Source organism: Chionomys nivalis, chromosome 14, assembly GCF_950005125.1.
Source record: "Chionomys nivalis chromosome 14, mChiNiv1.1, whole genome shotgun sequence".
NCBI classification, from domain to species: Eukaryota; Metazoa; Chordata; class Mammalia; order Rodentia; family Cricetidae; genus Chionomys; species Chionomys nivalis.
The window spans coordinates 44471503-44498122 of NC_080099.1; the positions used below are offsets into that span (position 1 = coordinate 44471503).

The 26620-nt window shown below is 45.0% G+C and overlaps 2 protein-coding genes across 2 annotated transcripts in view; both read left to right on the top strand.

The window, feature by feature from the left end:
* The first annotated feature begins 104 nt into the window (after window positions 1-104).
* Window positions 105-19447, top strand: Hdac3 (histone deacetylase 3). The gene is made up of 15 exons (XM_057789119.1): window positions 105-216; window positions 312-394; window positions 3451-3593; window positions 9600-9681; window positions 9824-9880; window positions 9992-10047; window positions 10402-10535; window positions 11824-11904; window positions 12291-12364; window positions 12524-12588; window positions 14142-14231; window positions 14347-14405; window positions 14652-14731; window positions 15003-15160; window positions 18718-19447. The coding sequence occupies exons 1-15, from the start codon at window positions 162-164 to the stop codon at window positions 18785-18787; spliced, it is 1287 nt and encodes a 428-aa protein (XP_057645102.1). The 5' UTR covers window positions 105-161; the 3' UTR covers window positions 18788-19447.
* Window positions 19448-20880: 1433 nt separating this feature from the next.
* Diaph1 (diaphanous related formin 1) overlaps window positions 20881-26620 on the top strand; it is a 99510-nt gene continuing 93770 nt past the window's right edge. Inside the window, exon 1 of the mRNA XM_057788564.1 lies at window positions 20881-21206. Within this exon, the coding sequence (XP_057644547.1) occupies window positions 21090-21206 (117 nt within the window). The 5' untranslated portion in view covers window positions 20881-21089. The remainder of the gene's footprint in view (window positions 21207-26620) is intronic.

A 26620-nucleotide genomic window follows, 5' to 3' on the forward strand; every position in this document is an offset into this window, starting at 1 on the left:
CTCTTATAAGAGGCGTGGCCCGGAGTGCTCTAGGGAGGCGGGGCCGAGGGCTCCTTTCCGCAGTGGTAAATTGCGTGCTTGCGCAGCACGCACGGCGGGGGTGGGGCTGGCGGCCGGCGGCGGGCGGGCGGCTGAGGCACCGGGCCTGGTCCCCCAGCACCATGGCCAAGACGGTGGCGTATTTCTACGACCCCGATGTGGGCAACTTCCACTACGGTAGGGCACAGGGTTGTGCAGAAAGAGAGGTTTTGCGGGAAGGGCTGCAAGTCTAGGGGTGGGAACTGATCAACTCTTTCCTTCCCTGCCCCCAGGAGCTGGGCACCCGATGAAGCCCCATCGCCTGGCATTGACTCATAGCCTAGTCCTGCATTATGGTCTCTATAAGAAGATGATCGTGAGTCCTGCCACTTCTGTGGGGGTTTGGGCCAGGGAACGAGCTGCGGCCTTAGGCTAGGTGGACTGGACATATCAGGTGCAACCTACCCCTAGAGGAGGGGGAGCAGGATAGAAGGCACACAGGATATTCCCTATGTGCAGTGGTGGTGGTGGTACTGAGTGGAGGGTGTTGGCCAACTTAATGGAGACACATTTTTTACCTTAGGTGAGACTCCCTTTTAACTTGAGGACAGACCAGCCTCTGGCCTGGGGTTAGGGGGACCCTTTGAAGACAGTTTTGTTCCTTCTCATTTTTTTTTTAGTTTACGTGTTGGTGGATTGAATCTAGGGTTTCACACGTTAAGTGAGTGTTTTGCCACTGAAATATGCCTCTAGCCCCTCTGTCTTGTAGAGTGGATAGCGGTGCAGAACTGAAGATGAGGGTTAGGAATATATTTTCTGGTGCGACTTCCCCATAATTCCTGCTCCTTCTGTGTCCTTTACCTGAAAGGACAACTCTTGGGGACAACTCTACATTTTGTGGTGTATATGTGTAGACAATATTCTGAGAATTTACTTGTTTGTTTTTGTTTTTGAAACAGAGTTTCTCTGTGTGTAGCGTTGGCTGTCCTGAAACTCATTCTGTAGGCCAGGCTGGCCTTTGACTCAGAGATCCACTTGCCTCTGACTCCTGAGTGCTGGGATTAAAGGTGTGCACCACCACTGCCTGGTGGGAATTTACTTTTTAATATAGGTTCTATATGGTTCTGCCCAACTCTCCATTTCCCATGTTATACAGGTACTGTTTCTCCCCAGCTTGGAATTTCTAGCTGTGAAATGGGACAATAGCAAGCCTGGCCCTTATGTACTGTGAAGATATTCAACAAGCAATCAGTGTGTTTAGGACACAGGCAGTGGTTTGGGTGTAGAAAAGAGTGAGGTGGTATTAGTTCAAGTCTGTGCACCCCCTAAAATTGTCTGTGTGTCCTTTTATCCATTTTCTAGGAAAGAAAAAGTGTTGCCCAATATTCAAACCATTGTTTGTATCTCCACCTCTACCCCCACTAAGGATAATAAATCTTTGGTTTAGGACTTTGGATTTTAGTTAGATTGTCATACATGTCATAGATTTGATCCCACGGTGAAAAACCCCGAGAAGAGAAAAGAATATGAGTTTGAGAGGAGAGATAAGTTTAGAGGAGCCGGGCGATGGTGGCGCACGCCTTTAATCCCAGCACTCGGGAGGCAGAGGCAGGCGGATCTCTGTGAGTTCGAGACCAGCCTGGTCTACAGAGCTAGTTCCAGGACAGGCTCCAAAACCACAGAGAAACCCAGTCTAGAAAAACAAAAAAAAAAAACAAACAAACAACAACAACAAAAAAAGAAGTGTCACTGTTTTCCAAAAAAAAAAAAAAATCACTTCCTATTAGCCGGGCGGTGGTGGCGCACGCCTTTAATCCCAGCACTTGGGAGGCAGAGGCAGGCGGATCTCTGTGAGTTCGAGGCTAGCCTGGTCTACAAGAGCTAGTTCCAGGACAGGCACCAAAAGCTACAGAGAAACCCTGTCTCGAAAAACCAAAAAAAAAAAAAAAAAGTTTAGAGGGACCCACGACTGGGAAAGCTAGGAATAGGCATGTGGGCCAGGAGAAGTGAGCTGGGAAGGGAGGAGAGACTGGGCTGCAGGGAGGAAGGAGGTGAAGTGCTCTTTAGGGGTCTTGATAAAAGTAGCTTGCCCTAGGGCTAGGGAGATGGCTCAGTAGTTAAGAGCACTGGCTGCTCTTCCAAAGGACCAGGGGTTCAATTCCCAGCCCCCACATGGCAGCTCACAGCTCTGTAGCTCTAGTTCCAGGGGATCTGATACCCTCACACAGACATACATGCAGGAAGAACACCAATGCAGATAAAATAAAAATAAATAAAATTTTTTAAAAAAAGCTTGCCCAGAATAACATCTCTTCTTCACTTAGAGTTGTAGAAGAGTAACAAAGGATGGGGTAGGAAGATTGTTTTATGTGTTTTGGACAGTCTCCAGGGCTGGAATCAGTGTGGAGTGGTCTCAGCCCAGGCACTGGTCTAGCACTGCCTGGGTTTGTTGTCAGGTATTTCATCCAAACTAGACCTGTTTTCCCCTTCCTGGAATTGTGGAACCAGTAAGAAGGCCGTGTGTCAAATGAGCAGTGAAACAGACTTTTATTTTGGGCCACAAATGTAAGTGGGAGATCACGTTCTCAACTCCTAGGAACCAGGAGGTTAGAGGTATAGGGGTTAGAGTGGTGGTTCAGCCTGCCTCCAAGCCTGGTGATCCAAGTAAGAACCCTGACAGCCACATGGTGAAAGGAGAGAATGACATCTAAGTTATCCCTGACTTCACTGTGGCATTTGTACCTACCTACCCCACCCACATACACACACACACACACACATAATGTAATAAAATTAAACTAAGAATTTATAGATATAGAGTAAAAATGAGGTGAGAGAAATAGACTGATTAAAGGGATATTCTTTTTTTTTTTTTTTTCTCTGAGACTGGGCAGAAAATTTCTGGGAATTCAGGAACTCTTTTCTTTTTTTTTTTTTTTACCACTTTTTTTTTTGCTTTCTAGTTGTTTCCATGACAGTTGTCACCTATCATGGTATTGGGAGTATCATTCAGTGTTTAGGTGGGATTATAATTAAGTGAGGTCTTTTTTTTTTTTTTAATATTTATTTATTTATTATGTATACAATATTCTGTCTGTGTGTATGTCTGCAGGCCAGAAGAGGGCACCAGACCTCATTACAGATGGTTGTGAGCCACCATGTGGTTGCTGGGAATTGAACTCAGGACCTTTGGAAGAGCAGGCAATGCTCTTAACCACTGAGCCATCTCTCCAGCCCCCTTAAGTGAGGTCTTGTCGTAGTTGGGCACTCCAGTAGCCCTCCCGGGCCGATCCTGTTTTGGCTAGCCCTCCTGAGAGAAACTTCTGCCCCACGAGTACCCTGCCTTCAAAGATAAGATTAGGGCAGTATGGAAATCCAGCTAGTACCTAGCAGTGCTCAAAATAACAACTTCTCCTTTGTCTCCATCCCCAGGTCTTCAAGCCTTACCAGGCCTCCCAGCATGATATGTGCCGCTTCCATTCGGAGGACTACATCGACTTCCTGCAGAGGGTCAGCCCCACCAACATGCAGGGTTTCACCAAGAGCCTGAACGCCTTCAATGTGGGTGACGACTGGTGAGGAAGCATGGGGTTTTGTTGTCAAGCCAGAGGCCAGGCACTTCAGCCAGGTGCCCTGGCAGCAGTGGAAGGAGCCTTCTAGTCAATGAATTATCATTCACGCCTTTGATTGTTCAGTAAATACTTAGTTGCTGGGCGGTGGGCGCTGGGCGGTGGTGGCGCACACCTTTAATCCCAGCACTCATGAGGCAGAGGATGGCGGATCTCTGAGTTTGAGGACAGCCTGATCTAGCGAGTTAAGTTCCAAGACAGCCAGGGCTACACACAGAAACCCTATCCCGAAAAACAAACAAGCAAGCAAACAAACAAAATACTTACTAATCATTTGCTCTGTCTAGGCCAGGCCCTGTGCTAGGTATGAGGGATACAAAGCCGAAGAAAAATGACAGAATTTTAATAGTATGCCTTTGCTAAGTAAGTCATGGTATTCGCCATAGGATTTATTTAGCTAGATGATTCTGCCAAGTATGCACACTAACTTTAGGGCAGGGCTGTTCTTAGGTGAAATAGTAGAGATTGAGCGAGCTCTGGAGATGAGGGATGTGGTAGGAGGGAGGGATGTGGTAGGAGGGACAGCGGGTGCTAGGGGCTGCTCTAGGGTGGGACATGACTTACCTGGGGACTAGCAGGAAGTGAAGAGAACAGTGATCTGAATGGAGCCTGAGTGGGGCCTTTTTAAAGGATAAAGCCTGAGATGGCTCATATCTGTAATTCTGGCACTTAGGAGGCAAAGGCAAGAATGCTGCTAGTTGAGCAATGACCCTATTTTTGTTTTGTATGTTTTTTTAAAGTAAAGAGTTACATTGTAAATCAGTGATTTTGTTTTTATAGTAGATGAAAGTCATAAAGACCAGGGAATGGCATGACTAGATTTTAATTAAACATTTTTTTTTTTTTTTTTTTTGATGACTGGAATTGAATCCAGTCCTTTGTGCATGTTACTTGGGCAGTCTGCTGATAAGCTGCATCCCTAATCAGACCAGGTTAACACTGAGCTTGTATTGGAGGCAGAAGACTCAAGGGACTCTAGAGAATGGGCACAAAATGATCAAATGAGCCATACTAGCACTCTGGTACGTTAATAAAAAAAATAAACATAACAGCTACAAAGTACTAAATACTGTTTGTTTTATCTTCTTATTTATTTATTTACCTGTGAGACAGGGAACTCACTATGTAGATCAGGCTGGCTTCAAACTGGCCTCTCTAGTTCTGTGATTAAAGGCGTACACTATCACACCAGATACTGTTGAAATTTTCCATTAAAATTTTCAACATTCTTGAAAGTAGAGTAGAATAGTGAATCTGTGTACATTCTTTACCCAGCTTCAACGCTTAGAAGTAAAGAACTGGTCTTTTTTTTTTTTTTTCCTGAAGAGATAGGCCTCATTATTTAGTAAATGCTGGCCTTGAACTTGAAATCTTCCTGCTTTAGCCTCCTAAGCGCTAGGGTTCCAGCACATTCTTCCATACCTGCGTAGTCTTAATTCACTTGTATCTTTATGTTACGTTAATTTAAAGCAAATCACAGATGCCATAAGTATTTTCATCATGTGTCTCTAAGTGATACTCTTATTTCTCTGTGAAACAGTCCTGGCTCTCTTGGAACTCACTCTATAGACCAGGCTGGCCTCAAACTCAGAGATCAACCTGCCTCTGCCTCCCAGATGCTGTGTGTGTCTCTGTGTGATGCATTTTATTTAAATCAGGAGTCAAAGAAGAGCTACACATTCACTTGGTCTCTTGACATGTAATTTATGTCTTTTCCCCCTTTCCACTTTGAACTTATCTTTTGAAGAATCGAGGTTGTTGATCCTCTTGAGTTGTTTCCTATAAACCTATTTTATATTTATAAAATATATATTATATATTTACTAAGCCCCTACCCTATTACGCATCATGCTGAAGGTTGCACACACATTCACTTAATTCTTTTTTTTTTTGTTTTGTTTTTTTTTTTTGGATTTTTCGAGACAGGGTTTCTCCGTAGCTTTTGGTTCCTGTCCTGGAACTAGCTCTTGTAGACCAGGCTGGCCTCAAACTCACAGAGATCCGCCTGCCTCTGCCTCCCGAGTGCTGGGATTAAAGGTGTGCGCCACCACTGCTTATAGTAACACTGGATGTAATAGCCTATTTCCTGGTGTTGCCCCTAAGAAAAGGGAGGTCTGGGAAATTTGGTAGTCTAACTTGAGTCACCTAACTGTGGATGTGATAGGCCTCTGGTCCAGAGCCCGGTTTTTTGTTTGTTTTGAGACAAAGCCATGTGGCCCCAGGCTGGCCTTGAGTTTGTGGTCCTGAAAGCTGACTAGAACAGAATCTGCTGCAGGCTCCTGAAGAGTCAGTCTTCCTCCAGCACATCTGGCTCAGAGCCCAGGTTTGAAGCCAGTTTCCTAATCTGTTTCACTGGAAGAGCCGAATGACACGTAGCTTGGGCTGTAGGATAAAGGCCAGTTCCTTATCGACCCTGACCCCCACACCTCACTCCCATGTGTGGCAATGCTCATGGCTCTCCATTCAGCCTTTTCGAAGCCTCTCAGCCTTCACTTCCATGTGGTTCTTACTTTCCCTTCCTTTTCTTTGAAAAATCTTTTTAAAATTTTACTGTGTATGAATGTATATGTATGTGTATGTCACATGTGTGGGTACCTGTGGAGGTCAGAAGAGGCCATTGGATCCCATAGGTGGAGTTCCCAGTTGGTTGTATGTCCCTGATGTGGGTGCTGGCAGCTAGAACTAGAACTAGAACTAGTGTAACTAGTGCCTTAACTGCTGAGTCACCATACACCACCTCCTTCTTTCTTCCTCCCTTTCTCTCCTTTCTCTCTTTCCTTCCTTCCTTCCTTCCTTCCTTCCTTCCTTCCTTCCTTCCTTCCTTCCGTTTGTTTTGGTTTTCAAGACAGGATCTTCTCAGGTAGCCCAGGCTATCACTGAACTGGTGGTCTTCCCACCTCAGCCTCTGTGTTGGGATTCTGGGTGTGTGTTGTGGTGCCTGACTTCCCATGAAGCTTTTCTTGACAGCATTGGCCCACAGTTCTGTCCTATACACAGTGTGCTACTCATTTGGTGTTAGTCTCTTTCTTCTTCTTCTTCTTCTTTCTTTTCTTAATTGTTTCTGCTGCTTCTTCTGAGTTCACGTCCCAGATCTGAGAATGCAGAGTCAGCTCTGAAGCTGTAATGTTTTTGGGAAGTAAGGGAACACTCCCTTTGGGCATTTGTGATCCATCAGTGGTCCCATCAAATGTAAACTATAGCCATATTTATCTATACTCTGTGTTTCAGAGAATCATTTCTTTTTCCCCCCTTCTATTTTAAAATTAATTTCAAATTACTTCCTGGCATGATGGCTAAGCCTATCATGCCAGCTGAGAAGGCATAAGTAATCTAAAATTCATAGCTAAATTATATTTTGGGGAAGAAGCAAATCTTAGGTCTATAAGTCTCTCTTCTCACTTTATCCTTTACCTATTTCTTCGGTGTTTATCTTTTTTGGTTTTCTGAGACAGGGTTTCTCTGTATAGCCCTGGGTATCTTGAACTAGCTCTATAGACCAGCCTGGCCTTGAACTCAGAGATTCATCTGCCTCTGCCTTCCATGTGCTGGAATTAAAGACATGTGCCACCATGCCCAGCCATGGTATTTATCTTTACATTTCTAAGGAATAAAATTACTGTTGCTAGTCCTCCTAATCTATATATTTAGATAATACCTACTATGTGCTAGGTACTGTTTTAAATGCTTTGCAGCCAGTCTCTCAATATCAACAACCCGTTATCAAGCAGGGCTTAGTATAGCCTTCTTTGTAAAGAAGAGGGTATCAGGGTATACCTGGTTAAACAGCTTGTTAGCCCGGCCTCACTGTCACTAACTACATGGGTGAATGTAGGTTGTCCACCTTCTGAATCTGGCTTACAGTCATACTTCTCTACTATATTATCTCTTATTGCTGTTTCTTCTCATCCATTTTAGATGTTGTCTAATAAGCCGTTGGTGTGGAGTATTAGCATACCATCCTACTATGTCCCCTCTCTCAGTTCATGGTGCAGTAATGTCACAGTTTATATCATTGATGTATTTATTTACTTGGAAATTTATTTTTTCATTTACTTATTTACTTATTTTTGAAGGAGTAGTACATGTGTCAGAGGACAGCCTGTAGGAGTAGATCTCCATATGGGTTCTACAGATTAAATTCTGGTTGTCAGGCTTTTTAACCCCCCCCCCCCCCAATCTGCTGGGCCGTCTTGATTCTTTCTTATTTGTACGTTTGCTTGTTTATTTACATAGAGAGAGAGCCTCTGGGGCCTCTGGAGCCGAGGTTGTTTAGCCAAGGATGACCTGAACTCTGCTCCTCCTTTGCCTGCATCAGCTTGTTAGGATTATAGGTGTGAGTCTCTACCTCTAGCCTCAGCTTTTTTTTTTTTTTTAAAGACAGGATCTCACCTTGTAGTCTTGACTGGCCTGGCACTCCCTCTATAGACAGTCTGGCCAAAAACTCACAGAGATTGTCTGGCCTCTGATCCTGAATGCTGGGATTAAAGATGTCTACCACCACACCCAGCCTTCCCATTTTAAAATTTATCAGTATTCTATGGTTACATTATTATTATTATTGTTTTGGTTTTTCTCCCCCACCCCCCATCCCCAAGACAGGGTTTCTATGTGTAGCCCTGATTGTCCTGGAACTCACTCTGCAGACCAGGCTGGCCTCAAACTCAGAGATCTACCTGCTTTTGTCTCTTGAGTGCTGGGACTAAAGGTGTGTGCTGCCACCACCCAGCTATGCTTACATTATTATAATTAAGATTCCAAGTAGTACTACTATTTAGTTTATTTTCCTGTATATCTTTTTGTTTTTTCTAGAATTGATAATTATCTAATCCTATTTTCTTACATGGTCAGTGTATAGACTGCACTGGGTTTTGGAGACCTAAGGCTTGGGATTTATTTATTTAGTGTGACCCTTGGGATTGGTTGTGTCTGTGCTTTGCTTCTGTGTTAAAAATTTAAGTTTGAGCTGGGCGGTGGTGACAACACGCCTTTAATCCCAGCATTCGGGAAGCAGAGGCAGGCAGATCTCTGTGAGTTCGAAGCCAGCCTGTCCTACAGAGCGAGTTCCAGGACAGGCTCTAAAGCTACAGAGAAACCCTGTCTTGAAAAACGGGGATTGAAAGCATGTATGCGCCACCACCACCCAGCTGCCACCTCAGTGTTTTAAAACAAAGTCTCTCACTGGCCTGAAACTTGCTAAATAGTCTGGACTGACTAGCAGTAACCCCTTAGGTCTGCCTCCCAGAGCTGGGATTAGAAGCATAAGCCACCAAACTTGACCTTTTTCCATGGGTTCTTAAGATCTACTCCTCCTGCTTGTAACCCAAGCACTTCAACTGACCAAGCTGTCTTCTCAGTACTGAATATTTCCTTTACTCTACAAATGTGGTCAGTCCCTTCTCTCCACCTTAGCCCCAAGCAACTATTGATCTCATCTCTATCCGTGTATTCATTGTTTCTAGAATGTTATGTAAGTGAAAATGTACAGTATGTGGGTGGTAATCCATATAGGTGATTTGTGGCTTGTTGTGCTAACAGTGAGCTAAAGGCTTTCATTAGTTGTCTCATTGTTAGTGGTTCACGCCAATGGAAATTCAGTTCTTTCTTTAAAATGTGTAACCACATTGTTCAAGTGTGGTATACATAGACACCTCCTATGATGAACAACCTCTTTTAGCTCAGCTTATTCACATTTTCTTGTGTACCCAAGAACCTGTTTGCTTTGCTTCCCAGGTAGGATACAAACTCCCTGGCAGTTGAACATTTTTATGATTCCTGTACCATGCTTTGTATGAGGCTTGGCACAAGATTTGGTCCAAATATCTTTGTTGAATAAATCTGAAGATGGCTCAGGTGTGGAGGCGGAGAGGGGAGCTGCTAGAGGGTGGTGATGGAGTTTGGGTGGGGAAGGAGGTGGACAACGGCCAGAGGGTGTAATTCTACTCTTTCCTACAGTCCAGTGTTTCCCGGGCTCTTTGAGTTCTGCTCCCGTTACACAGGCGCATCTCTGCAAGGAGCGACACAGCTGAACAACAAGGTGATGTAGTGACGTAGCCCCAGTCTGTAGTCCTGGTCCCATTTCCCGTGGGTCTCCAGATTCAGGACTGTTTATAGGCTTGACACAGAACCCGGCTTCGGGGGTGGGCAGGAAGAAGACTGAGTGGGTATTTGTCTTTCAGATCTGTGATATTGCCATCAACTGGGCTGGTGGTCTACACCATGCCAAGAAGTTTGAGGTAAGGCTGCAGTGGGAAGACTGGCTGCCAGAGGTTAGGTGGTCAGAATGACAGGGTTGGGGTGGCTGAGTAGAAGAATTGTTCTTCTGCCTATAAATCCATCTCCCACAGGCCTCCGGCTTCTGCTACGTCAATGACATTGTAATTGGCATCCTGGAGCTGCTCAAGTAAGTGCTCCAGGAGGAGAGGGGAGACTGGAGACTTAGAAGTCCCTAGGCCTTGGCCCCACCCTGACCGCCTTCCCCACCGGCTTCTCAAGTCTGTGATGCTTTTCTCAGGGGGCTTCTTCAGCGCCACAGTTTGTCCCTGCTGCCTGCTCACTTGTCAGTCCCCTTTGTCCCTTTCCTTCCCTGTCTCTAGCCTGAGGATGAAGGCCTAGGCATTCGGGGGGAAACTTGGTGGGATGGGGTTTCAAGTGACTTGGTTAGAAGCAGACTCTAAATATTTCTAAATATTGTATTGGGGAGGAGAAGATAGGGAATTCACCTCTTCCTCAGATCGTGGCTTTATCATCACACCAGGTACCACCCTCGGGTGCTCTATATTGATATCGATATCCACCATGGTGATGGGGTTCAGGAAGCCTTCTACCTCACTGACCGGGTCATGACTGTGTCATTCCACAAATATGGAAATTACTTCTTTCCTGGAACAGGTAGGATCACTGCGTCTTGTGTATTCCTTAGCTCTTTGTGTGTTTTGTTTTGAGACAGGGTCTTGCTCTATAGCCCAGGCTAGTCTTGAACTCCCAATCCTCTTTAATCAGCTTCCTGAATGATGGGATTATTTTGTCTTCTCCTCAGAGAAGCCTTTCTGATCACTCTATTAAATTAAATAAACAGGTACCTCGCCCTGTCTCTTTTTCTCACTGCTAGTTACATTTATTGTAGTTTTTTTGTTCTTTCTCTTAGTCATTATTCTATTGCTGTGAAACCACAGCCAAGGCAACTTTTATGAAAGAAAGCATTTACAAGGGGGCTGGCTTCCAGTGCAGAGTTTAGTCTGTTATCATCATGGTGGGGAGCATGGCAGCATGTGGGCAGGCTCTGCGCAGGAGTTGAGAGCTACATCCTGATTCATAGGCAGGGACACTCTGGGCTCGGCTTGGATTTTTGGAACCTCAAAGCCCACCCAAGTGACACTTTCTCAAACAGGGCCACACTTCCTAATCCTTCTCCAGCAGTGCCACTCCCTGATGACTAAGCATTCAAATATGCTAAGGGGGTGGGGGTTGGGGGTCATTCTCATTCAAACCATCACGTCCTCCTTCCTTATCACATACCGCAAATGTAGGAGCTTGGTGGAATTTCCTTAGGTCTGTTCATCACTGTACTCTTATGCCTCGCATATATCTTAGCACACAGTAGTTCCTGAGAAATATTCATTTAAATGAGTGTGATGGCATATGCCTGTTTTCCCAGTAGGCAGGCTCGGGGGCTAAGGTGGGAGGGTTGCCTTAAGTTTGAGGCCAGTCTGGGATATATAGCTACACTATGTCACAGAGAGAGAGAGAGAGAGAGAGAGAGAGAGAGAGAGAGAGAGAGAGAATCAGGACTGGAGAGATGACTCAGCTGTTAAGAGCATTTACTGCCCTTGCAGAGAACCCAGGTTCTGTTCTCAGCACCCACGTGACAGCTCACAACTGTCTGTAACTCCCAGTTCCAGGAGATCTGATGCCCTCTTCTGACCTCTGTGGACACCAGGCAGGAAGACACATACCTGTAATCTTAGCAATCAGCAAGCTGAGGGGGGGCGGGTGAGAGTTGGAAGGTAGCCTGAGCAATACAGGAAGTTCCTGGGCAGTCTGAGTTATGTAGCTGTTGACCCTGTATCAAATGAATGCAAGTTGCTGGAGCCTTAAGAGAGCATGTGGTAGAGGGCAGGAAGGAACAGCTGTGTTATGGAAACTACCTTGCATGACTACTGTACCCACTTTTGTATAGGTGACATGTATGAAGTTGGAGCAGAGAGTGGCCGCTATTATTGTCTCAATGTGCCCTTACGGGACGGCATTGATGACCAGAGTAAGTACTGCTGGCCTCTCCACGCTCACTTCCCCCTGTGTTTTCTCTTTCAATTAACCTCTTCTACCTAGTGTTGTCTATTGTTGGGCCAGGTGTCCTTAAGGATGAATGGCCTTCAGAGGGACCACGAACCCCTGGAATTTGTATGCAATATAGTATGTGTTTGTGCATTTTTATTTATTTGTTATTTTTCTGGGAAGAAGGTTGTTAGTGTTCTTCAGTCACTCAGCAGTTTGTGATTCCTTCCAGAAGTTCAGAACCAGTTTTTGGTTCTGTGGGTTGTCCCTTTCCTGGGCTACATGCTCTCTCAACCCCCTTTTTCCTTTTGTTCCCTGTCTCCCCATCCCCTTGGGGTGCCAGGTTGCCCACCTTTGGCCCTCTCCCAGGTTACAAGCACCTTTTCCAGCCAGTCATCAGCCAGGTGGTGGACTTCTACCAACCCACATGCATCGTGCTTCAGGTAATGCTGTTAGCACCTCCCTAAGAGGCCTTGCCTGGGCTTGAGGAAAGAGTTCTGGGAAGAATAAGTCCTTCAGACTGGTGAGGGAAGGACAGTAGAGGACACTGGTGTTCTGATCGTTCATGTTACTGTAGCCATCTGGGTTTCTTCTTTGTGCAGTGTGGAGCTGACTCCCTGGGCTGTGACCGATTAGGATGTTTCAATCTCAGCATACGAGGCCATGGGTGAGAACTGCTTTCCTTCTTGTTCTTGTTGTTGGTATTTAAAGTTGCATTTCATCATCATCATCATCATCATCATCATCATCATCATCATTATTTGTGTATGTGTGCATCCTTGACCAGTCTTCGAGCTTGTGATCCTCCTGTTTTAGCCTCCCAAATTCTAGGATTACCAGCTCTGGTCACCATACCTAGCTTGGGAATTTACTATAGACAGCATGCTTTGGGAAGGGTTTTCTGAAAAGGTGAAATGGGAGTGGAGACCTGGAGACTAAGAAGGAATGATCTCTGAACGGAGAACAGAGAATCGTGCCCTACGCAGTGAAAAGGGCCAGTAGAATGCCCAAAGACCAAAAAAGAGCTATAGTCTTGATGAAGAAGAAATAAAACCAGTGAGGCCAGGACACAGTGAGGTGCTGAAAGCTGGCCAGGTTGAGAGTGCACAGCTGTTAGACCATGGATGATACAAAACCGTATAAGGGTTTTAAACAGGGAAGTGACATGGGCCAGTGAATTTGAAAGTGGTTGATTATTCTGACTGCTAAATGAAGAAAGGTTTGGGGTGGGAGTCAGAGCATAGGGTGGGTAGTGGAAAGCCAGTTACGAAGCCATTAACATTGGGCGGGGATGTAGTGGAGAGAAGTTGAGGATCTGAAGATGTGCGCTGAAGATTAGAACAGTCAGTCTAGCTGGGACACGGCTGAGAGTAGTTGGGCAGCAGGTAGGGTGCCAGGGAGAATATTAAGCAAATCAGAGTGAGGGTGTGCTTTATTTTAAAGTATTTATTGAGATACAAAATATTAAATATACTGTTTTTAAAGAATTTTGCTTATTCATTCATTCGTGTATGTGTGTGTGTGTTCATGTGTGAGCACAAGGAATAGGTATTGGATCTCCTGGAGCTAGAGTTACAGTGATTGTGAGCTGCCCAGTGTATGTGCTGGAAATTGAAACTCTGGTCTTCAGGAAGAGCAGTAAACACACTTAACTTCTGTGTCAACTCTCCAGTCCCTAGAGTACACTAATCTTGAACAAAATCTAATCTTGAGGCAGGAAGGCATTGGGTGGGGACCGGGTGAATAGCACACTCAGTAAAAGTGCTTGCTACACAAGCATGAAGACTTGAATTTGATCCCCAGAACCCATGTAAGAATAGCATGCATTTATGATTCATAATCTCAGTCCTGGTAAGGTAGAGACAAGAAGATTCCTAGGGCTTGGTGACCAGTCATCTTAGCCTAATTGGGAAGTTTCAGGCCAAAAACTAAAAACTAAAAAAAAAAAAATAAAAAATAAAAAGAGGTGGATGGTACCTTTAGAACAACACTTGGTATCTTCTGGCTGCTCTGTACATATGCACACACATGCAGGCATCAACACACATGAAGATTCACACACATCTACACAAGCAGTCACATACAAAGAATGCCACTGTGAGTTCTACTGCCCAGAACGACATAGAGAACGTTTAGTTGCCGGTCTCTTTGCGTAGCATTCAAGTGATACTTGGGGTCATATGTCTTGAATTCACCCAGTCCTCTTATTGCTTCTAACAGGGAATGTGTTGAATATGTCAAGAGCTTCAATATCCCTCTCCTGGTGCTGGGTGGTGGTGGCTACACTGTCCGAAACGTTGCCCGGTGCTGGTGAGTCCTCCATTCTCATTCTCCTTTGTGGTTCACTAGAGACTCTTAAGAAATTGGAGGGATGGTCCTTGCAGCCCACATGGTTAGCCCAACCCCCTCTGCTTGCTGGTTTCAGGACATATGAAACATCTCTGCTAGTAGAAGAGGCCATTAGTGAGGAACTTCCCTATAGTGGTAAGGTCTACCTCATGGTGCCCCTTCCCCATTCTCACCAGTCCCTAGAATGACCTTGTTTGAAGGCAGATGGGAAATGGTGTGTTCTGGGAGCTCTGCAGACTAAACCCCTGGGCTCAGAGCAGAGCAAATAGCTTGTGTACCTGGAGACCAGGATGGCAAAAGATGGGAATGTTGTGGGACTCACCTTTTTGTATCTCAGCTGTACTGCTTCATCCTCTCTCCCAACCGCTTCCCATCTCTAAGAATACTTCGAGTACTTTGCCCCGGACTTCACGCTCCATCCAGACGTCAGCACCCGCATCGAGAATCAGAACTCACGCCAGGTTAGCAGCTTGGAGAAGCTAGAGAAGCGATGAGAAGAGGACTCGAGAGGTTGGGGAGGTGGGAAATAGGAGAAAGCAAGAGAAGGAAGTCCTGGCTGTCACTGTCACACTTACCATTGTGGGGAAGCCCAGGATAAAGTAGGGACAGTTATCAACTGGGATCTGAACTTGAAATACTTCTTAAAACCAGGACGTTTAGGGTAGAAGGCAGAGAGAAGGGTGTGTACTCTGGGAATTCGGGAGCTGCTGACTTTTCTTTCCTTTCAACTAGTATCTGGACCAGATCCGCCAGACAATCTTTGAAAACTTGAAGATGCTGAACCATGCGCCTAGTGTCCAGATTCATGATGTCCCCGCAGACCTCCTGACGTACGACAGGACTGATGAGGCTGATGCTGAAGAGAGAGGTCCCGAGGAGAGCTACAGCAGGTCTGGGCCAGGGCCTTGAGGATCTGCAGAGGAGGCTTCTGAGTGGGAAAGAATGGGAAGACACTAGTTCATCTGGCCCAGACTTATTGTCTCCTTTAGGCTACAAGTTTTCTACCTTTTTTGACACTTTCAATAACAAAACAACATATTTATTTAAAGTATTATAAACAGCATCAAAATGTTTTTACACAGTCCTAGAATCATTCCACGAAAGTAACCATTATTAGTGGTTTGACTTACGTCTTATTTGATAGATCATTTTCTGTAGATTATAGGAATAAATACTTCTACATATACATGCATACATTCAGAATTTTATTTATGTAGTTATTTTCTTTTTCCTTGATGTTTTGTGTAGATCAGACTGACCTTGAAATCGGAGATCCTCTGCATGGGCCACCATAGCTACTTCTTTCTTGGTGTTTTTGAGATTGGGTTTGACTGTCATAGCACAAGCTGGCCTTGAGTTCATGAAAGTTTTCTGCCTTAGCTTCCTAAATGCTGGGTTAAAGGCAGGCACCACCCAACCCAGTTTATACATTTTTTGTGAATACAAATAAGGATATTTACAATATGTTGCTCTGACTTACACTTGCCTGTTTTCTTTTCTTTTAAAAAGATTTTTTTTCAGGGCTGGAATGACTTGGTGTTTAAGAGCACTGGCTGCTCTTCCAGAGGACCCAGGTTCAATTCCCAGCACACACATGGCAATTCTCAACTGTCTGTAATTCCAGTTCCAGGGGATCTGACACCCATGGCAAAATACCAATGCACATAAAATTAAAAAAAAAGGCCGGGCAGTGGTGGCGCATGCCTTTAATTCCAGCACTTGGGAGGCAGAGGCAGGCGGATCTCTGTGAGTTCGAGACCAGCCTGGTCTACAAGAGCTAGTTCCAGGACAGGCTCCAAAACCACAGAGAAACCCTGTCTCAAAAAACCAAAAAAAAAAAAAAAAAAAAAAAATTAGAAATAAAATTTTTCCATGTCAGTATATATAGATCAGTGTTTTCTCCACTGTATCAACATTGTGTGGGGATAGCATAATGTAATCAATTACCACTTGTGGGTATTTACATTATTCCCTATCCTACTTCACCCCCTTTTTTTGTGGCTATTAAAGTAGTAAAGGATGTGACCCTGAGTCCCCTTAGATAATACATCTTTGCATGTTTGTTTTAGTGGGTCTGATTTTCAGAATTGTTGATGTTAAAAGGTCGTATGTAGTAAAACCTTTTATATTTGCTGCCAAATTGAAGACTTCCAAAAAGTCTTCAGTGGTTTAGTTACATTCGTTTTTTTTTAACCTTTTATTTATTTTTAGATTTATTTATTTTACTTTATATGTGTGGTGTTTCACCTGTATTTATTTATATGCACCATTGTGTACCTGGTGCCTGCTAAGGTCAGAAGAGGGCGTCAGATCCCCTGGAACTGGAGTTAAGAGTGGTTGTGCTGCCATGGGGTGCTGGGAAGAGAACCCAGGTCATTTGCAATGGCAGCAAGTGCCATCTCCTCAGCTCCCTGTTTATAGTCTCGCCAGCACTTTACTTGGTCCTTCTGAGCACTGAACCAGACGGGTCACTGTCCACATCATTCTGTTTTATAGGGTTCTTAGATTTATTTGTTCAGCTGTCTTCTTCCGGTTTGAGAATTATATTGAGTGAGGTGTGTGTAAATATGTAAATAATCTTTATCTTTCTTAGATCTATGTTGAAATATTTGTAGCTAGAATGAAATAGGGAGGGAAAGATTAGTATTGATTTTTTTTTCTGTTTGTTAATCCTTGAAGAAATTTTTAGAAAATGAAGAACAAGGACAGCAGAACCCAGAAGGGCCTAGAGAGATTGAGAGAGAGACAGAGAGAAAGAGAGAGAGACAGACAGACAGACAAGGACAGACAGAGATACAGAGATTTGGTGGGAAACAGATCTCCTTAAAGATATTACTGATATTTGGCTCTGCTACAGGTTGGATGACTTTGCAGTTCCTTCTAGAACCTACTTTTGGGTCATAGAATTCTGGCCTTCATCTCTCTCTTGGACTTGGTCTTGACTGCTTTGGCCCTTGGACTTTCTCAGCTGCCCTCCCCCATGGGTAACCCCTTCTTCCCTGGCTTGGGTGAGGAAGTATTGAACATCTGGCTCAGACTCCTTCCCATCATCGTCTCCTTGCCTCTTCTGGTCTCTCAAGCCTGACTTCCAGAAATAGATTTCCACTGTCTTAACTGGTTTGCCCGTAGTGTCTCTGAGTTCTCCCTTCTGCCTAGGTTTGCCTTTTTCTTCTGTAGTCACATGCTCACATCTGGTTCTTGTCTCTGCACTGTTTAGCCTTTTGCACTGCTGGCAGGAACTTCTGTTTCTGAGCCTTGCCTCACTGTCAGGCTACCTGCTGCCATAGCTCCAGCTAACACATGACTTGCAAAGTGGCCACAATGAGTTGCTACCTTTGCAGAGGTCTCGGCTCCACATTAAGTACTTTATGGTGTCATTCTGTTGCCATCAGACAACCCTAAGAGGTGGCTTTTATCCTCAGATGACTAGAGGAAGAACCCAAGGCTCAGAGATTAAGTAACTAGGGTTCTGCAGCTAACATCAGGACTGAGACCCAATCCTAAGTTTTAGAGGTGATAGAGATGGGCTTACTGAGTAGACACGACCTTGTCTGCCTTACTTAGTTCCTTAGCTTCTCTCCAGTGACCTTCTCAATTCTCTCTTTCAAAGAATAGTGTTTCAAAAAGAAGGAAGCCTGTATTGAGTGCTTACTGAATCCTGTGTTGCTATCACTTCCTTCTTAAGGGAGTTTTAACATCGTGTTCGCCTTTGCTCATACCTTTCCATTTGTCCAGTCTTCCCCTCACAGCTTTCCCTGTGTCAGTCTTCCCCTCACAACACCTTTCCCTGTGTCAGTCTTTGCTCATTCCTTTTCCTGTGATAGTCTCCCCTCAAACCTTTCCGTCTTCAAACAGCTTGAAAACAATCCTGCACACAGATCCCTTAGCTCATCTAAAACTGCTTTTGTCTGCCCGCATAACCCCCAACAGTCCTGGTCTCCTTGTCCTTCTGGAATGGCTCAGTTTCCTTGGATATTGTGATTTCTGTACTTGTCTTTTTGTGGCTTAATGCAACCTTCCTGAGATCTGTGCCCAGCCAGCTTCACGGAAGTCTGGTATTTCATGCTCAGAGCAGTTTCTCCTTGCAACTGTAGGTGAAATGTCATCCTCTTATTCACCAGACTCAGTCATGTAGAACACGACACATTTGAAATTATTGTATTCATTCGTTTGCTTTGGTATTGCTAGTTTCATGAGGTAAGCTTTGAGACACTGTGTGGAAACCTTATCTGGCTGATTCTCTGCTGTTTTGCTAAAGTCTACAGCAGTACCCAGTACACAGAAGTCTCCATGTATTGGATACATGGATTGCAGTAAGTCCCTGCCAGCAAAAGGAGAGGAACTGGCTTTGGAGAGGACTAACAGAGAATTGGCTCTGAGAAGAGTGCTGGGAGGAGTCTGGAACTTAGAAGAGTGGGTTTCTAATCTCTTGTCCCTTGCTTTGCAGGCCAGAGGCACCCAATGAATTCTATGACGGAGACCATGACAATGACAAGGAGAGCGATGTGGAGATTTAAGAGCAGCACGGATGCTGTGTCCCCAGGAATTCCTTTTCATCTCTTGGGTGGGAAGGAAAGTATGCCCCCCCCCCCTCAAGTCCTGAACTGGGTATCTCCAAGGCTTTTACTAACTCTGGTGAAGGGTTTGGAAACCACATGTGGTTCTAGAATCATTTACCCCTTTTCCTCAAACTATCATAGCCTGTTGATGGTCCCCATTGGGGATGAGACAGGAGCACAGATCTCTGAACATTATGGATAATGAGCCGTAGAGGCTGTTCCCCAGCCCCTCGGGCCCTGCATTTGTTCCCTCCCTGCTTCCAACTCAGAGGCTTTTAGAGATGAAATTTTGACAGTGCTAAGGTCACCTCTGACTTCCTCCTGGGTTCCTTTGCTGCAGTTGTTGCTTCCATGGTAGGTGAACAGTGAGGGGGAGGAGGGCCTGTCTCTCTGAGCCCTTAACTGCAGACGTAGTGCAGTGGCAAGTAGGGGAGGCTGTGAAGATGTCCTGTTCTAACTGCCTTTATGTCCGTTTTACCAGTTTTTAATCCAATAAACCAATTGGTATTTTTTTGTACCTTTCTGGGAATTTTAATTCTTGTTAGCTACCTATGTATGATGGGAAAGGGAACTAGAGATGATAATGTGTATAATAAAATTGTTAACATTCATTCTGCACTTTATGTTAGGCCCTGTGTGTGTATTCTCCATGGATCATTTTACTCAAGTGGGGAATTAATAGAACATTGCTGCTGAAGAGCTATATTGACCTGGGCAGATCACTGGCCTGAGAAGGTGTAAAAGATGGCTTTAGTTATGCGAGCAAGCGTGTTTGAGATGAGAGTGTTAGGTGGTAAAGAGGTCCTGAGATAAGCACAGTAAGCGCTCAAGCTGTGCTGCATGTGGGAAGCTGCAGCTGACGGAGACACAGGGCTGGGTCCTGTATGCACTACAAACACAGACCCGTTTCTGGAAGACTACAGTTGGGCATGGTAAATGTGGGCGTTAGTGGTACAAGAAAAGAGTGTTAGATGGGCCACTCTTGCTGTCCTTTCATTCTGGCTTAGGAGTAAGTAGCATTGGAATTCTCCTGGACAGCCTGCAGTGAGGGCTGGATGGATACCTCTGTGCAACTTCTCCAGCAGTTGGAAGGCTGAAAACACACGAGAGATGAAGGTCGTATTTCAGAGACAGCAAAGTTAGGAGCACCGGAGGCTCCTAACTTTTCTTTAGACTTCAGGGCTATTTAGTCCTCCCTATAGACCCCGTGCCAGGTGGATGTAGCCAGGAGAATGGATGGAGTTGCTGAGAGAGATCATGCAAAGACCACACCCAGAGAACTCATGCAGGCACATTTGGTTTAGCCTGTGGGGAATCTTGGTTAAATATGGTGTGGCTGTCAGATTGATGTTTGACAATTTTCTATCAATTATGAGTAACTTCAACTCCCAGAATCCCAATTTCTTAAATGGTGATACCAGTAGAGTCTATCATGAAATTGTGAGGATTCAGCAAGGAAAGATATGTCGTGTTTAACATATAGCCTGGCCTATAGCATGTGCCAGGTATATAGTAACTACTTAATTGCTGCCTAGGCTATTGACAATAATTAGTCTACATAAGAAACAACTAGAAAGCTAATGTAGGATTCAGAGCTGGGTAATGTAACTCCATAGCTGGTCTAGATTGGTGCTTGCTTGAATCAGTTCTTGGCACATAGTTTTCTATATCAAGTAACTCATTTTTACATTATTTTTTAATGTACTTACTGCCCAGGCATCATATACATACAAACTGCATTATCCCACAAAACCTAGCATGTAATTTTCAACTAAAATAACAGTGTTTCTACGATAAGATTCTTGGTTCAGACAATAAAATTCTGGATGGGGTCTGAGGTGGTCTAGCTTTAAGCCACGTGGGCTCTGCGTGGGAGCCTAAAGGCCTCCTGTTCCAACCGCCAGGGGGCAGTATGGCCCGCTGCCGCTTGGAAGAAAACACCGCCCCCTCTCCGCCCCCCCCCCCACGTGGGTCCGAATGGTTAGGCCCGCCGGGCAGGTAGCGCTTCCGCGACGTCCCTCCACCCCCCTCCCTTCCCCCATTGGTAGGGGCTGCGGGTCCGGGCGGAAGTGGGGCGGGGGGGGAGGGAGCGAGGCGTCACCGTTGTATATTCATGAGGCGCGCGCAGCCCAGCATGTAAATGAGGCGGGGCGCGGCGGCCGGCTAAGAAGGCTGCTGGGCGGCGGCGGTGGTTGCTGGCTCGGGGCAGCCCGGCGCGAGTGGCGTAGACCAGGGCTCACTGGCCGGCGCTAACCGGGACATGGAGCCGTCCGGCGGGGGCCTGGGGCCCGGCCGCGGGACCCGGGACAAGAAGAAGGGTCGGAACCCGGATGAGCTGCCTGCGACGGGCGGCGACGGCGGCAAACCCAAGAAATTTGTGAGTGTCCCTCCCACCCTGTTCCTCAGCCTGGCGGGGTGGCCGCCCTCTGAACTCGGGCGACCCTCGCTGCCCTCCGGGGGCGTCTGCCTGCCGCTGGGGAGCCGCCCCCGCGCCTCTCTTCCTGGTTTCGCTGGGTCCTGGGCTTCGCGGTCCCACATTCTCCCCCTCCGGGACTTCGGGAAGCCCGGGAGTCCCACCTGGCCCTCGCAGCGGCCACCTTGGAGCTTCCCTCGCTCTTCAGTCCGCAGGCTCTGCGCTCCCGCCCCCGTGGTCCCGCGGGCTCTCAGCCCCACTTCCTTTCTTCTGCCTCTGGTACCCACAGACATTCTTTTTTTTTTTTTTTAATTTCTTTTCTTTTTTTCTTTTGCCCCCCCCCCCCCCCCGTAAGATGTTCTGGATCAATTTTTTCTTCTCACCCATACCCCGTTTTGGGCATTCTCTTTCTTCTGAAAGGTCATTTCTTTCCTCACTAGTGATCCCTTTCACCTGCTAACTTTCCTTCTGCCCTGTCCCCTTCCAGGGCCCTCAGCTTGGTGTCACCTGGTAATGCTTCCCCTCAGGAATGTTACCAGACTTGAGTCTTGTCTCCCGCCTCCTTTGGACGTTTGTCCTTGTGATTACGGATATGGGTTCCTGCCCAGGTCCTGTGGTCATTGGGGCACGGCAGTAATTGATTTCCCACTATTTTCCTATCCACGAAACCTGTTTCTTTTTGCCCTGTTGCTCATCACTTAAGAGGGTTAGAACTTTTCTCACGATACTATGCCCTTCATGACCCGAACTGGTGACTAACCTCCCTCTTGAGCAAGTTGGACTTCAAGTCCAATAGTTTGTGAGTAATTTGCTTTTTATACCTTTTAAAAATAACTATCTCAACTCACCGTTCGCCATCTTCTGGGCCCCTAGGTTCCGGACATCTCTTTTCCTACCTGTAGGAGAGTTTATCTTTCCATAGGTGCCGATTATTAAGCCCAGTCGGAGGAACTCTTCCATGTTCATGTAACGCGATATTTTGCTACCTGTTGCCTTTCCTAACTAAATCCTCTTCTCTCTCCAGGGAGCTGCTTGCCTCTTACTGTAAAAGCTTTGAAAGATACTGAGCAGTCAGAAAGGGAGTTTCTGCTCAGGTGTTTGCCCATAGTTAACTAGATACTTAGTTTGCTCTTCCAGGTGGCATTAGTATTGTCTCTGACCAGCTAAGGGGCTGGTAACTCTCGTTTTCTTTCCCGCACTCCCCACCCCCTCGGCATCCCGATCCAAGGCCACAGGTTTGGGAAGTAAACTGATAAAGTGCTGGAAGTGGGCAGAAACTGTTCTGTGACCTGGAGAGTTGGGAGCACACTCAACTGAATTAAAGGAGTGACTGACTCATCTCTTCCTATTTCTAGCAAGACCAGGTGCTCCTGTTCTGTCTTTTCCCCTGTCTCATATAGCGTGTCAGTAACTGTTGGATCCAGCAAATATCTTTGTAGAAACAGGATCCTCGGTGCCCAGAGCAGTATAGCCGTAGGTTCTTTCCTTAAAGATAGGAATTGACCCTCCAGTTTGAGAACTTTCCTTCCAAAATGTAAGTTTTAGGGCCAGGGTTCCTCCTATTTCCGTATCTTTTTGTTTTGATTTCGTTACCACGGATACTGTCTGACCTTCTCTATCCAAACTCTAGCTATTCTTGCTGATTTGTACTGACCTCTATGACTTGTTACTGTTTTTTCCCCCAAGTTTTATGTGTACTTTTTATACTAACTCCGTGTTTTCATAAGTGGGTGAAATCTACTTAAGTGTGTGATACTGTAAGGTGAGAAATCCCAGGGAACTCCTTTCACCTGTTTTTTGGCAGCCACAGAGTCTTGTGTTCACCACAGTGGATTTGGCCCAGAGTTGTTGATGTTTGCTTTACAGAGGGTGGAGCTGAACCTAGTTCTCTTTTACTGAGTAGGTTCTGGTTTTAACCCTTACGTTACTGAATTTTAACAACTGGGTATTGCAAGTAGTGAGAATTGGAAGGTTCCAGGAAAGCAGGCCACCTCCTTTCCTAATTGCTGAAAACAATTTACCTTAAGGCATCAGGATATTCTTTTTCTCTCTGCTCTTTATGAGAACTATGAAAACGAGGGACAGGGAGCATTGCAATCCACTTCTCTTTGTCTCTGTACATGCAAGTGTGTGTGAGTGGGTGGAGTGGGCGAGATCGCTGGGGTGCTCTTGTCACCCGGGGCTCAGTTTTCTTGAACTACTGGCTAAAACCAAACCAAACTCAGCTATTTCGCCTACTCCACCTTTCCTGAAGTGTGATATTCGCCAGAAGCCCCATTCTGAATGTGCTATATAAACCCTCTGGCTTAGACTAAGTGTGCTCGAAGGTTTGCAATTGAGTGGTTACAGTCCCTCAGGCTGCTGCTACAGACCTTCCTGGCAGGTGGTTTGAATTTGAAGGATGGCAGTTCAGATCTTTCTGGCTCCTGCAGATTCTAGGTACAGATAAGCTGGTGAGAAAGCAGTGTTCATAAATTGCCTGGGATCTGCTCTTTACCCTCTGAGGCACCTTTTGTAGGAGCAGCAGATCCTAGCTTAAGGAGTGGACAGGCAGCATCTTTGAAAGGCTTGGCTGCTGTAGACTTTGAAGCAAGGGACCAGACTGCCTGGTTTTCCCCTTGGTTCCTGATGAGTCTGTCTTCTGGACCATGAACACTTCCCTTCTACAACCTTATTCCAGTTCCTTTCGGAATCCTTTCAAAGGAAGGAAGATAAAAATTCCGAGTGAGCAGAGTGTTTCTGACTTTGCAGCGGGGATGAATGTGCGTGTCAAACACACTCATTTCTGAAATGTATGTAAGGAGAGGCAGTACAACCAGGGTGTCAGGAGGCTGTAGGGCATCCCTACATTTAGTAAATTACATGTCTTCTCATACACTTGAGAAATTAAGACATTCTAAGAACAGTGAATCCCTATTCAATGAGTAAAACAAGTTCGAAAATCAATGAGAGTTGGTAAATGTTCCCGTACTCAAAAAAAAAAAGAAAACACACACATACACATATACAACTGAAAAGGATCTTTTTAAAAGATGTATTTGTTTTTATTTTATGTGTGTGAGTATTTTGCCTGTTTGTATGAATGTGCACCATGTATACGTTTGATGCTTAAGGAGATCTGAGGACGACATTGGGTCCCTGGAACTAGAGTTACAGACGGTTGTGAACTGCCATGTAGGTACTGGAAACTGAAACTAGGTCCTCTGCAAGAGCAACAAGTGCTCTTAATCACAGAGCCATCTCTAACCATCAAGAAAATTTTATGGACTGTAAATTGTTTGTTATAAAACCTCAGGAGTAGCAGTATTTGATGAGAAACAGTATGATTCTGATAAGCACGTGGACCAAAACAGACCTATTGTATATTCTGTGTGATAACCTTTTGTTAGCCTTATTGGTCTACACTGTAGTTTATACATGGATTGCCAAGTTATTCTAGGAGAGAATTCTATCTTCATGGAATGTAATAGAGACCCAAAAGACACAGTTGTATATCACATGTGATTTAGAAGAACAGGTTAAAATAAAATTTATTAACAGGAAATATGAGACGTGGTAGAGAAACAATATGAAAGTGGTTCTTTCTGCTCAGTGTTTGTTGAACACATTCATAGTTACAAAAACCATTCTCATTTTGAAACTAATTTATATTGAATTTTTTCTTTTTTTGTGTTGAGCCTTCTGTTTTCAATCACTTGTTTCTCAGTAATAGGGACACTAGTGTCTTAGCAAAGCAGCTAGTTGTTTGCCTGTTACTGTTAGATGAACTTTTCAATAGCCAGCTGCTTGTTGCCTGCTTTTATCCCTTCGGTGCTCTTTGGTGGCTGGTTTGAGTATAGCCAAGGTTTTAAGGCAACCAGGCAGTTAGACCAAAATTTCTAAGCAGCCCAAGCAGGTTGGTCTCTGATGCCAAGGCTAGTCTGGTCTATGTAGTGAATTTCAGGACAGCCAGGGCTACATAGAAACTCTGTTTCAGGGGTGGGGTGGGGGCTGGAGGGCATATTAAACTTTATGGAAGCCAAAATTGAAAAGTAAAAATATATTGTGGTCACTATGCAAACCTTATTGGTCTTAATATTTGTCTTTTTTCCATAGTAAACCTTTTATGTCCTTAAAAAGGAGATGATTCTAAAACCTGGTTTTGTTTTTGTTTTTGTTTTCTTGCTGAGATGGCCCAGAGGGTAAAAGCATTTGCTGCTAACTCTGAAGATGTGTTTGAACTCCAGGACCCACATGGTGGAAGGAAAGAACTGACACTTCCACGCGGGCAACCATTTTTGAATACACACACATCCCAAACGAACAAACAAGTGTTTAAAGAATATAAAAAAAACTGTAGCGCCAAAAGAGTTTCAAATTTCATCAAGTCCAGTTAATCAGTCACTTCTTGCAATTGTGTGCTGGCAGCATCAAGGGGCTGAAAAGTAGAAGGTTGGTAAATAAACAGAAGGGGAACAGAAATTTTGGTTCCTTTGTTTTCTTTTTTTCTTTTCTTTTTTTTTTTTTTTTTGGTTTTTTGAGACAGGGTTTCTCTGCGATTTTGGAGCCTGTCCTGGAACTAGCTCTTGTAGACCAGGCTGGTCTCAAACTCACAGAGATCCGCCTGCCTCTGCCTCCCGAGTGCTGGGATTAAAGGCGTGCGCCACCACCGCCCGGCTCTTTGTTTTCTTTAATAAATACTAGCATAGGAGTAGACTTAAAGGGAAGTTGCAAGAGTGAAAAGAAGCTAGTTATCTGTTGCTTGGCTCTGTGACAATTAGGGAGTGCCATTTGCCTTTTAAACACTGTATATGTAATGGAGGACAGAATAGACAAAATATGGAGGAATATAATTGTAATGGAACTGAATTTAAAGAAGCATAGCTCAATATCTCCTAGCATATGGAGATCCTGGAACCTAACACTCAGACTAAATTGGACTGGATTGGAGACCCTTGTCAGCTCTTGGTAGAACCATCCTGAAATGTTGACGTTCTAGTGTGCATGTGGTGTGTCCTCGATGTGGCTGTTACTCTCGAGGCCCTGATAATGTGTCCTTATCCCTTCTTTGTCTTCCTTGAAGAGTCTGTTTAAGGTTTTGCTTGTTAATTTTTTTTTCTTTGAGCTTAGGTACAAGTCTTTGAAATACATGTGTTTTGCACATATTTTATTCTTCTTATTTAACCATTTAACTTTCTTTTAAGATTTATTGATGTGCATTGGTGTTTGTCTTGCATGTATACTTGTGTGAGGGCATCAGGTCCCTGGAACTGGAATTACAGACAGTTGTGAACTGCCTTGTGGGTGCTGGGTATTGAACCTGGGTCCTCTGGAAGAGCAGCCAGTGCTCTTAACCACTGAGCCTCTCTCCAGCACACCCCCCCTCCCATTTAAATTTC